This window comes from Schistocerca gregaria, chromosome 5 (genome assembly GCF_023897955.1).
Source record: "Schistocerca gregaria isolate iqSchGreg1 chromosome 5, iqSchGreg1.2, whole genome shotgun sequence".
NCBI classification, from domain to species: Eukaryota; Metazoa; Arthropoda; class Insecta; order Orthoptera; family Acrididae; genus Schistocerca; species Schistocerca gregaria.
The window spans coordinates 146833369-146849911 of NC_064924.1; the positions used below are offsets into that span (position 1 = coordinate 146833369).

Sequence of the window (16543 nt, forward strand, 5' to 3'; positions counted from 1 at the left end):
AATAACGTAGCTGAAGGCTATGCTAAACTGTCGTCTCTGCAAATGAGAGCGTATGCAGGCAGTGAACCATCGCTAGCAACTGGGGCGAGTGCTAGGGAGTCTCTCTACACTAGACCTGCCGTGTGGCGGCGCTCGGTCTTCAATCACTGATAGTGGCGACACGCGGGTCCGACGTATACTAAAGGACCGCGGCCGATTTAAAGGCTACCACCTAGCAAGTGTGGTGTCTGGAGGTGACACCACACGAGTAATGTAAGGAGTCTCCCTCTGCGCTCTTTCTTTATCAACTGCGCGCTTCCATGCATTGCTGAGTGTATATCCGAAGTCTCTGTTGAAATTATTTTCACATAGTCTAGTTTCAACTGCTTTCCTGATGCCAAAGACTCAATAGTTTGAAGCGTGAGCAATCTTTATTTAACAAATTGTGCTTAGCCTCCGCTGATATTTCTAAGTACCTGTATTTCAGGGGAGGCTGATGTTCCACACAGCGATCGGCAACAGTTCTTATAGACTGGCCCACATAATTTTTGCCACACTCGCAAGGAGTGCTGTAAATTCGCGGTACTCTCAGGTCGAGATTGTGTTTCACGGGTCGCAACATTTCCTTAATCTTCCTTGGTGGCCGGATGACTGATCTGATTCCCTGCCGGCTCAGGACTCTACCGATCTTGCTGGTCGTTGCACCGCAGAATGGTTGCAGCGTGATGTGATCGTCCTCTTGATCTGTTCGAACAGCGTCCTTCCTAGGTTTCTTCGCCGGAGTCGATCTGATATCACGATCAGAACATCCATTTTTTCTGAATACCATCGTCAGATGGTTAATCTCGGAGCCGAGATGTGCCTTGTCCGAAATAGTCCTTGCTCTGTGTACCAAGGTATTCAGCATAACGCTGTTCTGAGCTGGGTGGTGAAAACTGCATGCGTTTAGATATAAATCTGTATGCGTCAGCTTTCTGTACACAGAATGTCCGAGACGTCCATCTGATATTCGCTCCACCAGCACATCTAAGAAGGGTAACTTCCCATCCTTCTCCACCTCCACTGTAAATCTTATGTTCTGGTATATAACATTCAAATGATCAACAAACTGCTGCAGTGCCTTATTCCCATGTGGCCAGATTAAAAATCTATCGTCAACATACCTGAAGAAGCAGGATGGACGTAAAGGAGCACTGCTCAACGCTCGTTCTTCGAAATCCTCCAGGAAAAAGTTAGCTATGGCTGGTAACACCGGCGAACCCGTGGCTGTTCCGTCAGTCATTTCATATTTTCAAAAATGTTCAAATGTGTGTGAAATCTTATGGGACTTAACTGCTAAGGTCATCAGTCTCTAAGCTTACACACTACTTAACATAAATTATCCTAAGGACAAACACACACACCCATGCCCGAGGGAGGATTCGAACCTCCGCCGGGACCAGCCGCACAGTCCATGACTGCAGCGTTCATAGGAGGCTTGCCTAATCCCGCGTGGCCACAATATTTTGCACCATACAAAAAATAGTATTTCAAGAGAGAAATGAGCAGCTAACAGTTTTAACGTATCTTCCACCGGTCCTTTGTAAACAAAGAGACCACATCTAGGCTGATCATGGTGTCATTCGGACCTATTTTCATCTGCTTTATGTTGTCAAGTGCCGGCCGCGGTGGTCTCGCGGTTCTAGGCGCGCAGTCCGGAACCGTGCGACTGCTACGGTCGCACGTTCGAATCCTGCCTCGGCATGGATGTGTGTGATGTCCTTAGGTTAGTTAGGTTTAAGAAGTTCTAAGTTCTAGGGGACTGATGACCACAGCAGTTGAGTCCCATAGTGCTCAGAGCCATTTGAACCATTTTTTGTTGTCAACAAGCATTTTTGAGTTATTAATGTAATGGCTACAGTGACCGACTATAGGTGCTAATAATTTGGTTAAGTATTTTGCCAATCGATATGTAAGAGACCCAATACCACTAACAATAGGTCTGAACGGGACCCGATCCTTATGGACCTTGGGTAGGCCGAATAACCTGGATGGCCTTGGTGCTCTCTGTCGTAGATTCTTGACTAGCCCTTCTGGGAGGCCAGAGTTCTTCAGTAGCTCCCCTGTTTTCCTGTTACGTGCTGCTGTGGGATACCTTTTGTATCCCGCCTGGAGGACGGCGCGTGGGTAGTGCAAATACAGTTAAAGCACCTTCTACATCTACATCTACATCCGTACTCCGCAAGCCACCTGACGGTGTGTGGCGGAGGGTACCCTGAGTACCTCTATCGGTTCTCCCTTCTATTCCAGTCTCGTATTGTACGTGGAAAGAAGGATTGTCGGTATGCTTCTGTGTGGGCTCTAATCTCTCTGATTTTATCCTCATGGTCTCTTCGCGAGATATACGTAGGAGGGAGCAATATACTGCTTGACTCTTCGGTGAAGGTATGTTCTCGAAACCTCAACAAAAGCCCGTACCGAGCTACTGAGCGTCTCTCCTGCAGAGTCTTCCACTGGAGTTTATCTATCATCTCCGTAACGCTTTCGCAATTACTAAATGATCCTGTAACGAAGCGCGCTGCTCTCCGTTGGATCTTCTCTATCTCTTCTATCAACCCTACCTGGTGCGGATCCCACACTGCTGAGCAGTATTCAAGCATTGGGCGAACAAGCGTACTGTAACCCACTTCCTTTGTTGTCGGATTGCATTTCCTTAGGATTCTTCCAATGAATCTCAGTCTGGCATCCGCTCTACCGACGATCAACTTTATATGATCATTCCATTTTAAATCACTCCTAATGCGTACTCCCAGATAATTTATGGAATTAACTGCTTCCAGTTGCTGACCTGCTATTTTGTAGCTAAATGATAAGGGACCTATCTTTCTATGTATTCGCATCACATTACACTTCGCTACATTGAGATTCAATTGCCATTCCGTGCACCATGCGTCAATTCGCCGCAGATCCTCCTGCATCTCAGTACAATTTTCCATCGTTGCAACCTCTCGATACACCACAGCATCATCTGCAAAAAGCCTCAGTGAACTTCCGATGTCATCCACCAGGTCATTTATGTATATTGTGAATAGCAACGGTCCTATGACACTCCCCTGCGGCACACCTGAAATCACTCTTACTTCGGAAGACTTCTCTCCATTGAGAATGACGTGCTGCGTTCTGTTATCTAGGAACTCCTCAATCCAATCACACAATTGATCTGATAGTCCGTATGCTCTTACTTTGTTCATTAAACGACTATGGGGAACTGTGTCAAACGCCTTGCGGAAGTCAAGAAACACGGCATCTACCTGTGAACCCGTGTCTAAGGCCCTCTGAGTCTCGTGGACGAATAGCGCGAGCTGGGTTTCACACGATCGTCTTTTTCGAAACCCATGCTGATTCCTACAGAGTAGATTTCTAGTCTCCAGAAAAGACATTATACTCGAACATAATACGTGTTCCAAAATTCTACAACTGATCGACGTTTTACTAGTTTTACTAGTGTGTAAACGTATGCAAACATATTACATAACTTTTGGTGTGATGTTGTGGCCCCATCGTAAGTGATGAAAAGTCTCTATAGCGAACTAAGCTGAAACGATGTTTCCTGGCTGTGAGCACCTGATGAAATGGGCAGAATCTGTTGCGGAGCTCGTAGAGCTGCACAGCACCAGCTAGAGGGCTCTGTCGTCGAAGTCTGTCGTAGTGCCAACTTAACTGGCAGCTACGCCGTGGCATCCTAGCTATCGATACCACAATCCCGTTTAAGAATCCGGTACGTGGTATCTTCCAATAATACGGCCACTATCTTATGATAACCGGTGGCATTGAGGATAAATATGGCACTCCCTTTGTCAGCTGGTAGCACAACTAACTCTAACCATCCCATTACTGCCACTGTTCACATTATTTTGCCTATCCCTGTGTATTGTCTTTTACAGTATGAAAGATATATGTTGGAGGCGGGCCGGAACACTGGTCTCAGTACATATATCTTCAGGACGCAAGTAGGCAAAACCGTGCATCATTTTCCCCTCCCCCTCTCAAAATTTTACACACTGTTGGTGATTTTCACAGTGTGCAAGTCGCACATAGCATTAGTATTCTGTTAACGTAGGTACTGGTTACTCCTGTGGAAGCACAGCTAGACTGTGAGATCTTCCAACTTTGTTTATGGATAACACACATGGATACTGCATTTCTGGGATTGTTTAGCAATGTGTTAAACTGGTTTCTCTGCTCGCACTGTCGTTTAGAAGAGATTACAAAATTGTAATTCCAAACCGTGACTCCTCTGCAGTAGTTATCTGTCAGGAAAAGCAGACGTTTCTAACTGCCCTACTACCTCGTTTATGATTCTTCCACTGCCCTATTTTTGAAGATCTGAACACATTCTATAACGGCTAGTTTGTGAGACAGGCAACCCAGGCACAGTGGAACTGAATCCACGAGTCGACCTTTTTATATGCCCGTCAGCCATTTTCTTATTTTTTTATATGCGATTTCCAACATGTTTTAGGCGAGAGCTTGACTGTTTTTGCCGTATCTGTCTATAAATACAATATACAACAGTTAAAACATGGAATGACATAGACCAGAGTTTACATAAAGTGAACGCAGTTTATTACATTATCATGGCTTTGTCGTATCACGTAAAATATCTCAAAAGATTGTACATAACGATTTTAGTAAAATATAGGTACGATTGGATTGTTTCTCCTACAATATAAGTCATTTCCCCTAAATGATACCGGTAACATTTTGGTAACTTTCCACAAATATCTTCAACCTACCTGTTCCTTTAAATTGTTATTGATGGTGTTGGATGGTTGAAGAGATGGATCTGTATGTTCAGGGCTGTAAAATTATCATACATATCAAAAAATAATAATACATGAACTATAATTTTTAATTTGTAAATAAGAATACATAACTGGACGAGGAAAATAGAAAACTTGGTCTAGGGACGCCACATTTGCTTTTCTAATGCTTCCAGCATTGTTCTGTTCGAGATACCATTAGATTATATAGTAACATCAGAAACAGATAAGAGAGTTATTACATGGCATAGCATATTGCTAGTAGTTGCCCCACGGTATGGAAGGAATGCAGAACACCGAGCTAGCCCCGGCAGTCAGTAATCTCAACCCCTGATGACGACGGCGGAGACAGCTAGCGAAATGAGATTTTCACTTTGCAGCGGAGTGTGCGCTGATATGAAATTACGTGGCAGATTGAAACTATGTGTCCGACCGAGACTCGAACTCGGGACTTTTGCCTTTTGCGGGCAGTTGTTCTACCAACTGAGCTATCCAAGCACGACTCACGCCCCGTCCTCAAAGCTTTACTTCTGCCAGTATCTCGTCTCCTACCTTCCAAACTTTACAGAAGCTATCTTGCGAACCTTGCAGAACTAGCACTCCTGAATGAAAGGATATTGCGGAGACATGGCTTAGCCACAGCCTGGGGGATGTTTCCAGGATGAGATTTTCACTCTGCAGCGGAGTGTGCGCTGATATGAAACTTCCTGGCATATTAAAACTGTGTGCCGGACCGAGACTCGAACTCGGGAGTTCTGAGGACGGGGCATGAGTGGTGCTTGGGGTAGCTCACTTGGCAGAGCAACAGGAAGTTTCACATCAGCGCACAGTCCGCTGCAGAGTGGAGAGTGCAGTTTTAATCTGCCACGAAGTATCATATAAGCTAGCGAATTCTCGAGCGTTGTTTTCGAAATGACGCGGCTCGTAAACCGAGAAGATTTTATTGGAGCATGCTTCTGAGAAAGACACAGAGTTAATGAGTATGTTTAACTATTGTGGGCTGATATAAGCTTGAGTTGGCATTAGAGGTGCATTAACAAGGCCATTATTTATGTCTGCAGCGAGACTGAAGAACCAGCAGAGGGGGAAGATGCCAAGGGCAGGCTGGCGGGCGACCTGCTGGCTCTGCTGGCATCTGGCATGTGCAGTGACGTCACGCTCATGGTGGGCGGGATCGCGGTGGCGGCTCACAGGGCGGTGTTGGCGGCTCGCAGCCCCGTCCTCGCCGACAAGCTCACCGACCTCCCGGGCGGCATCCTGCACGTAGCCGGGGCGCGCGAACAGGAGGTGCGCCAGGCGCTGCGCTACATGTACAGCGACCAGCTGCCGCCCCCGGCGAGCATCACCGTTGAGCTCCTGGCACTCGCCGACGACTACGGGCTGCGTGTGCTGAAGGAATACTGTGAAAAGCACTTGGCAGACGAAATCACTGCTGACAACGCAGTGTCCATGGCCATCGTCGCCATGAAACGCTCCTGCACCTCGTTAAAGGACGCCAGTCTCGATTTTATCGGGGACAACATCTTCGAGGTAATGGACACGGCCGGTTGGGCTACAGCGATACACAGTGAGCCGGAGGCTGTCGTGGAAATAAGCAAAATCGTGTCAGCGGCACAAAGGTATGGCTATTTCCATTTTGGGTTGTCGATCCTCTCTACATTATTTCACCTACACAGAGGTTACAAAAGTCATGGGATATCGATATGCACATATGCAGATGGGGGTCGTATTGCGTGCACAAGGTATAAACGGTAAGTGTGCTGGTGGAGATGGCATTTGTACTCAAGTGATTCATGTGAAAGACTGTCCGACACATTCCACGCCCGGGTTCCCGGGTTCGATTCCCGGCGGGATCAGGGATTTTCTCTGCCTCGTGATGGCTGGGTGTTGTGTGATGTCCTTAGGTTAGTTAGGTTTAAGTAGTTCTAAGTCCTAGGGGACTAATGACATTAGATGTTAAGTCCCATAGTGCTCAGAGCCATTTGAGCCATTTGTGCGACACATATTTTCATCATTACTAACTTTACGACATGAGCGGGATATCTAAGTCTAGACAGGGACTTAGCATCTATTCCACAATGCCAGGTCTTGTAAACGATGACATCTCGGTCGGCGAATGATTCGAGTCCAGGTAGAGAGGCGTCCTGACATCGGAAAGTAGCTAGAGTAAACCATCCACTTCCAGTACTCCCTGGGCCAGCATAGAGACTGAAATTAACTCGACATCCACGGAAAAGAATCGGTCCATTCAATATCGCACTTTGTGCCGTTCCATTTCTGCCAAGTTTATTTTCGAAGCTTGTGTTTGTAGAAAGGCATGCGGTGGCGACGTTGATGATACACACGTCGACGAGGCATAGTGCTTTAATGCTGTTGCATTTAGAGCTCACAGCGGAATGGTTCCGCTGGCGGGCACTGCCCGCTTTTATACAGAAGAAGTGACCTTGGTTACGTAACGCACCGATAACGATATGCACGTATACAGATGGGGGTAGTATTGCGTATACAAGGTATAAACGGGAAGTGCACTGGTGGAGCTGCCATTTGCATTCAGTTGTTTCATGTGAAAGGCTGTCCGAGACGATAATGGCCGCAAGACGGGAATTAACAAATTCTGGAACTAGATGCATTGGACATTATATTCCGATAATCGTTAGGGAATTCAATATTTCGATCCACAGTGTCATGAGTGTGTGGAGAACACCACATTTCATACAACGCGACGACTGATGGCCTTCACTTAACGACCGAGAGCAGCGGCGTTTCGGTATGTTGTCAGTGCTAACAGACAAGCAACTATGGGCGAAATGACAGTAGAAATCAATGTGACTCGTACGACGAACGTATTTGTTAGGGCTGGCCGGAGTGGCCGAGCGGTTCTAGGCGCTACAGTCTGGAACCGCGCGACCGCTACGGTCGCCGGTTCGAATCCTGCTTTGGGCACGGATGTGTGTGATGTCCTTGGGATAGTTAGGTTTAAGTAGTTCTAAGCTCTAGGGGACTGATAACTTCTGAGTCCCATAGTGCCCTGAACCATATTCGTTAGGATAGTGCGGTGAAATTGGGCGTTATTGGGCCATGGTAGCAGACGACCAACGAGAGTGCCTTCGCTAACAGCACGACATCGCCTGCAGTGCAGCTACTCAAACCGTGACCACGCCGGTTGGACGCTAGACGTTCCAGTCGCCTAGCGTCCAACGGATGTGGTCACGGGTCGAGTAGCTGCACTGCAGGCGATGTCGTGCTGTCGTAATCAGATGAGACCCGATTTCAGTTGGCAAGAGCTGATGGTAGGGTACTAGCGTGGCACAGACCCCACGAAACCAGGGGCCCAGGTTGTCAACAAGGCACTGTACAAGCTGGTGGTTGTTTCATAATGGTGTGGTCTGTGTTTACGTGGAATGGCCTGTGTCACTGACTGCAAATACTTGTGTTCTGCTACTTGGAGAAAATTTTCACTCCTTTATGGATTTCATGTTCCGAGAAATATCACTGGGTCACAGTCGTTCCCGACTGGTTTGTAGAACATTCAGGACATTTCGAGCGAGTGATATGGCCACCTGATGGCCCAACATGAATCTCATAGAACATTTATGGGAGATAATCGAGAGGTCAGTTTTTGTACAAAATCCTACATCGGCACCAATTACGCAATTCTGTAGGGTTATAATGACAGCATGGCTCATTATTTCTGCAGTGGACTTTCAACGACGTGTTGAGTCCATGCCACTTTGAGTTGCTGCACTATGCCGCGAAAAAGGAGGTACTACGTTAAATTAGGAGGTATCCAATGACTTTCGTCGCCTCAGTGTAAACTAGCTGAATCTCAGGTTCAGAGGTTTTCCACTGAATTTCTGTATATTTTAGTGTAAGGGATTGTGGTCTCAGGTAGCTCCTTACAGAGTACGGGGTTTTTCAAAATGAATATACGAGTTTTAACGCTTTGTAGCTCATATTACATTCACCTTACAATTGTAAATAATACACCAAATGCAAGCGAAATACAAACAGTTTTTCTTACAATTATTCAGTGTGAACACCGATCACACATCGAGTCGATAGGCGAATTGTTCCGAAACCTTAATCAATGTGCCAGGCGTAAATGACTGTTTCTAAAGTCGGATAGATCAACTGGTATCGGAGGCACATACACATGATCGCGTCAGATCGTGTGTGAACGTGGAGGTCCTGCATAAAATGCTGTGTCAACCGGCCCCTTGCGCCCGATCCACCGGTCGGATACAACGTCGTTTAACCAGTCGCGTACTGAGTTATGACCGTGAGGCAAGGGGCCGGTTGACACAGCATTTTATGCATGACCTCCACGTTCACACACGATCTGACGCGATCATGTGCCCCCAAGTAAAGATTTGTTGTTCAGCTTCTTCCCATTGAGGCTCGGGGCATAGCTGTAGTACGTCAAGGTAACGAACATCAGTTACAGTTGATTCACCGAAAAGGAAACACCCATAAACTTCCCGCGGGGACATTTCTTGGGGCTAACCGTGAAAGAGTCGCACTCGTCAACACGTCTTTCAGTCACTCTTCGTCATTCCATACTCTTCCCATTGCGTAGAGGTATACAAACAAAACTGTTTGAGTTGCTCTTTCATTTGGTGTATTATTTACAATTGTTAAGTTGAACGTAATATATGCTACAACGCCTTAAAACCGACCTGTTTTTTTGAAGCATCCTGCATTTATGCAATTACGATTATTCAATTTGTCACGCCAATTCATTTGTTTCTGTGCAAATGTCTTCATAACAGTGAAAAAACCTGTAATAAGGAATCACCAGGATGCACGACCCAAAGTACTGTGATGCAAAAGTACTATGATGCGTTTGCTGTTGCTCCACTGATTCTTCAGCGCAGTGTCCCTGCGTCGATGCCTCATAAGTAATCCTATTCATGCTCTTGTGTATCAATGTGAACCTACAACACCCCCAGTGAAGCAAACCCAAGGCAGAAGCGAACATTACTGATTGCAAGCCTGAGGGCGTAGGTACTTAGCGCATAGCATCGACATTTACACGGTTCTGCAGATAATTTTTTACAGTAAATATACAGATACAATTTCGGGTAATAAATCAAACGAAATGCAAATCCGTGGCAGCGCTCCACCAGGACCACAGGTTCGTGGTATCAAAATACCCAGAAAATATCCCTGAACAACCTCTGGAAACCTATCGGTGGGGTTCAGGTTTTTCTTGTATATGGGTTGGACATAATATTCACTAACGTATAGGAAAGTTAGAACACATGGCAGGAATGATGTGAAAGAATCCAAATCTAAGACAGTGTTAAACAACGTACTATAATTTAAAATGAATGTAAAACAGTCCGGGTAAAATATTTCGGCTTGGCGCTGATTTTCTCAAAGAGAAATGTTCTCAAAACTTAATATACTATAAGCTACCTTTGGAGATTGATGAGGAGTGGCGAATAAGTAAGCTTTACAATACGCTGTCCACCTGCGTGAAAGAAAGTCATGCGTCAAGCTTATTGAGCGAAGAGTAGCGAAACGCAATGAATGAAAACTTTAATGCAGTTGCTAACACAATAGCGTGTATCACCCCATTCTGCTGTGACGACATAGCGTAGCTGCGACACCATAAGACATTGAACGATTTGAGGAGTCGTCCTGATTCATCTTCACCAGGCTAGAACCCATTAAGATTGGATAGAGCAAGATCCAAGAGACGTAAATCTCTTTCAGTGGCATACCGTATACAGTTATTAGCTTACCTATGCAGGACTATCCAAGCAACATGTAGTATTGCGCAAACCATTCTGGCCTGATAAGGAAGGAATGGGACGAAGGAAGAATAGGGTTTAACTTCTCGTCGACATCGAGGCCATTAGAGATGGAGCACAAGCTCAGAATATTTCAAGGTTGGGGTAAGCAATCGGCCGTGCCCTTTCAGGAGAACCATTCCGGCATGGGATGGAACGGTACACTGCTTTTTTGATAGTGCAGGAGGCTTGTGGGATGCTGAAGGGGAAAACATGAATACTCATGAATGTAGAGAAGGTCACCGTAATGTTCATAGTAGATAGACAATGGCAGACAGATTGTGGGCCTCATCCCCATCTACCACACATAAATACACTTACTACCTGCAGACGAGTGCTGTGATATCAAGCAATAAGCATGGTTTCATATGTTTTTTGAAATGCTGGTAGCCTGCCGTCGGCGTATACAAAGTCACACTGTGACTCAACAGTCTTGAGCAGGGATTCCTAAACTTTTCCCTTGACGGATCACTTTGAGAATCCTTGTAATCTGATTGGACACCTTGTTTATTTTGAAGGCTGATAAAATGTTAAGTTATGGGAAAAAATAGTTTTATTCAGATATTATTTAAATTTTAAATCTTAAATAATAATTAGGAAATCACATAAAATTTAAAAAAAATGAAAAATCCTCCATTTTACAAATGATTTTTCACGGAGCACTTATTCACCCGCCACGGAACTCCAGTATTCTGCGGAACACGGTTTGGGAAGCCCTGGTCTAAACGATAGTTTTCCATATTCAGGCATGTAGTGGTTACATTCCCGCACCCGTAACAGATTTTGCGCTCTGTGACGTGACGTGACGAGTGGTAGATGCATATTGTGGTGGGGTGGCTTCTGTAAACAACAGCAAGAGATAGTCCTTGGTAATGTAAGTGGCTAGCGTTTGTTGTTATTCAGAACTGAAACTGCATTACGAAGGTGAATGGAAGCCTTAAACCTTTTAGAATGGTTCAAGGAAATTCTGTGCACCTACTAAGGGCATTACGTACTAAACACTAGTGCGACGCCGGCCGCTGTGGCCGAGCAGTTCTAGGAGCTTCAGTCTGGAACCGCGCGACTGCTACGGTCGCAGGTTCGAATCCGGCCTTGGGCATGGATGTGTGTGATGACCTTAGGTTGGTTAGGTTTAAGTAGTTCTAAGTCTAGGGGACTGTTGACCTCACATGTTAAGTCCCGTAGTGCTTAGAGCCATTTGAACCTAGTGCGACAGTGAGAGTATTAGTCCAGCATTTGGAGCCCTTCTGAAGTAGGCATGCGGATAGAAATTCCACGATTTTATTGAAGCGCTACTAGTCCTTGCGAAAGTGTAACATAACTGCTTGGTGAGCAGAACTTGAAATCTTTAGAAAAAGACGACGTTGTTTTTGTAGAACGTTATCGGGGTATGAGAACAAGATAAGAGAGGCATAAGGCAGTAATACAGGGTGATTCAAAAAGAAATTACCTTTTTTATTACAGACATACTATAAAGGAAACACATTGCTCGTGACACTGGATAGAGGAATGGTGAAAGCCTTGATACTGCTGCCTTTTTGTTTGTTAGTAGCAACATAGCGGCAACACCACAAGAGAAATGATTTTGTGTGTTGTAATCTGCAGGAAGCCGATCCATTGTTCAAGTGCAACGTGCATTCCGGCGTCGATTCAGCAAGAAGCCGCCTCGGTAGAAGCCGATTTATGACTGTGTACAAAATTCTTGGAAGTTGGTTGCATGTGCAAAGGGAAGAGCACTGGTAGGCCACGGACGTCTGATAAAAATGCCGGGCGTACCCGAGATGCGTTCACACGGAGCCCTCGGACGTCCACAAGACGTGCAGGCCAGGAACCTCCTCAAACAAAGGTGTGGCGTGTTCTGAAATGAGACCTGCATATGAAACATTACAAGTTGCACATACTGTAGCAATTGCGTCCAGATGGCCATAAAAGAGGGTACGAATTTCGCTTCCCAATTCCCCAGTATGTGCCAGAGGACACTTTTTCCAAACGACTCATCTTTTCGGACGAATCGACGTTTTAACTGTAGGCTCTATTACTCTGACGTTACAGAAGGCGTAGGGCAGTGCATTGGCAGAGATGTCATTTGAACTCCGGTGATTCACGTGAAAAGTTCTCCGACGTGATTATGGCCACATGACGGCAATTAACAGATTTTGAACGGTAGCTGGAGACACTCCATTTCGTAAACCGTTAGGAAATTCTATTTTCCGAGATCCACAGAGTCAAGAGTGTTCCAAAAATGCCATAAGCCAGGTGTTACATCTCACCATGGACAACGCAATGCCTACGACCTTCACTTCACGACCGACAGCATCAGCATTTGCATTGAGGTGACAGCGCTGACAGACAAGCAACACTGTGTGAAATAACTGGAGAAATCGATGTGGGACGCACGACGAACGTGTCCGTTAGGACACTTTGGCGAGCTTTGCCTTTAATGGGCTATCGCAGCAGACGACCGACGCGGGGGGCTTTGCTAACAGCACGACATCGCCTCAGTGCTCCCCTGGGCTCATGACCGTTTTGGTTGGAGCCTGGACACCTGGAAAAACGGGGCCTGGTCAGATGAGACCTCGTTATAGGTGGTAAGAGCTGATGGTACGTTTGGAGTGTGGCACCCCAAGAAGCCACTGACCAAGTTGTCAACAAGGCGCTGTACGAGTTGGTGGTGACTCCATAATGGTGTGGGCCGTGTTTACTTGGAATGCACTGGGTCCTCTGGCCCGACTGAAACGATCATTGACTGGAAATGGTTATGTTCGGCTACTTGGAGACCATTTGCATATATTCATAGACTTTATGTTCCCAAAAAACGATTGAATTTTTGTGGATGACAGTGCGCCGTATTACCGGCCCACAGTTGTTGGCCATTGGTGTGATGAACATACTGGACAGTTCGAGTGAATGATCAGGCCACGTAGATCGCCCTACATGAATCCGATCGAAATATTACTGGACGTAGTCGAGAGGTCGGTTCATGATGGACAAATTCCTGCATCAGCAACATTTTCGCATATAGGTTGCATGGGCCAGCATTACTGCAGGGAACTTCCAACGTGTTGTTAAGTGCTTGCCACGTTGACTTGCTTCACTACGCTGGACAAAATGAGATCCGGCACGATAGTAGGAGGTATCCTATGACTTTTGTCGTGCCAGTATAAGCCGCCATAAAGTAAGAATCTGCGGGTCACAAAATCATGGCGTCATCGTCGAACATTCAAAAGGTTCACCGAAACAGATTGTAAACAGACCGTGATTCGTGCCGTTTCTATTCACAAAGTTTATGGAACTTCCTTTTTTGCGGACGAAACTGTGACAGGAATGTTATACTTGGACATGCTGAAAAACTGGAGATTCCAATGATTTCATTTTTATGCATCACGGCACCCTGCCTCACTTTCGCCTTGAGGTTGTCTTAACCCCCCTTCACAACATTCGATTGAAAGAAGTGGACAACAAGATCTTGTTCATTGCCATCCCCAGGTCACTAGACGGCACGCTTTACAAATTTTTTAAGTTTCTGTCAGGGGTACATAAAAGACAAAGTCTTTGTCCCACTTATGGCAGCTACACTTGCAGAGCTGAGAAACAGAGTTGCTGATGTTGTCGATTCAAAAAAAGGGACCTGATGATTTGCGCTTGGAATGAAATGGACCACTATTCGACGTTCTTCGAGCAAAGCGTGGTGCTCATGCAGAGTCTGTGGTACAATGGCTGTGCTAAAATGATACTTTGAACATTCCTCCAACCAATGACTTGCGAGATGTGTTTTATCTCTCAGTTTGTCTGAAATCTCTCTTTCTTTTTGAATCGCCCTGTATTTCCCTCGCTCAATACGAAAATAAAGTGGAACACAAAATCATTAATACTACTGCCATGCATTGTGTAGGTACTTGTAGAGTATATGAGCCGACCAGAAAAACTATTAGTGTCCTGGTCAAAAGAGCACACTGGTCGCTTTGGAGTGCTGCAGATGACCAAACCATATCTCTGAAGTGGTGTGCATGTGCTAGTAGTTTGAACGGAATAACTGCAGTAAAAAGAACGCTGTCGACGTGATAGAACACTGGAATGGAGCTATCATGTTTCGACGTACCAAGTCCCAATTATTGAAAGAAATTTCCAGATTTGCTGCTGTAGGAATGCGGACTGTCCAATGAGACTACAAGGAATGGTGTACCACTCGCAGGTGCGTAATTCGGTGTAACAGCAGAGTTCGTCAAAGGGTGATGACAGGGACGAGTGTGACGTCCTGTCGATGACGTCTGTTTTAAAGTCGACAGTAAGGGATAGTTCTCATTGAGGCGACGTGATACGGTACATGACGCGACTCGCGGTACGATACAGAAGCAGCCCACGTTGCTGGAGCATGTAGAGATGTATACGAAGTGACATAACAGGCTGACACTGGGACGACAGTGATACAATAGCAACGTAATTCTCTGTCCTGTCGCACAGCACAACAAACAACTGTATCATATGATACGTGAGAAGGGAAACTGCAAGTCTTTTGATGTATCTCAAAAATAATTTTATACAGAAGAAATACTGCATACATATATTTATTTTACGTCCAGCAATACTTTTAATTTTCATACGCAAAATGAAACCCACTGTTTTGGGATCTTTGCATGCTCTCCACTACACAAACTTTCTCATTTTGATTTCAAGGCACTGAAACCAGTGTTACTACTGCGGCAAGGCCGTTGGTTGTCAGAAGACCGATAGACTAATGACAAAAAAAGGACTGCCATCTTGCCCAAGTGACTGTAGGCCTGCCACAAGTTTCTGAGCCTCAGCTTTCGTATAAATCCACATTTATACTTCATAGGCTACTTCATGTTGGGTGCAGAGGGTGCCTTACTTACCACTGGCGTTTCCCTCGTTTCTCGTTCCATTCAGGAATTCTTGTGGTGTTACTTCGATAGAAACCTTCATACACTAAAACGTACACTGACGGACCAAAAGACTATGACCATCTACTTAATAGCTTTTGGGACATATTTGGGACGTACAACATCATCGATTCTGCGTATCTTCTGTTCTACAGTTTCTTGTGGAGGTATGTGGCAGCGGACGTCTAACAACAAGCCATATAATTCCTGTCAATAACAGACCGACGATTTGTGTATGTGGTGATGGCGCCTTACAGCCATCCAGATGGGTTTCATCGGACTCACATCAGGCAAGTTTGATGGCCAATACATCAACATGAGTTCACTGTCTTGCTCCTCAAATTAATGTAGCGCGATTCTGGCTTTGAAACATAGACAGTTATACTGTTGAAAGACGACATCGCCGTCGGGGGAAACATCAAGGACGAAGGCCTGCAGGTGTCTTTGATTACTACCACAGGCCACAAGCAAGTGCAGGAGAATATCTGTCATTGCATAATACTGTTCCTATCAGCCTGTATCCGTCGTGTGGTATACGTTTCTAGCAGCCATTCACCTCAAAGACGGCTTTTATGGAGATAGCAATCTACCTGGTGTAACAAGAAACATGATTCATCTGCCCAGGTGACAAGTATCCATTAATTCGTGGTGCAATTCCACTGATCCCGTGCTGACTAAAACTGTAATTGACGCTGTCGTTGTGTCAATGTAAAACAGCTAGGGGACGTCGTCTGTGATACCAATGTTCTAAAATGTACTGTGAATGGTGTGCTCCAAAACACTTTTGCCTACTCCAGTTTAGTGCATTTTCGTCAGACATGCCATAGGTTGCCACCTATCCTACGTTAAAGTGCAGGCAATCTTCCAAACTCCACGTTATGTGTAGAGTTGTGGATGTCCTACCACTTAGCACCCCATGGTAACTCCACTGCCCTTCTACCATTTTCCATAGATGCTCATGACAGTAGTAATTCCTCATTCGACCAGATTCACCGTTTTCAAGATACTCCTTTACGACCCATGTCACCTTCAGGCGACATTTAGCCTCGCGGTGGACAGTGTTCATAAT

At 45.5% G+C, this 16543-nt stretch overlaps 1 protein-coding gene across 1 annotated transcript in view; it reads left to right on the forward strand.

Annotated features, from left to right (window-relative positions):
- LOC126272626 (leucine-zipper-like transcriptional regulator 1) overlaps positions 1 to 16543 on the forward strand; it is an 89339-nt gene that overhangs the window by 63838 nt on the left and 8958 nt on the right. The window contains exon 3 of the mRNA XM_049975584.1: positions 5843 to 6400. Coding sequence (XP_049831541.1) covers positions 5843 to 6400 — 558 coding nt within the window. The remainder of the gene's footprint in view (positions 1 to 5842; positions 6401 to 16543) is intronic.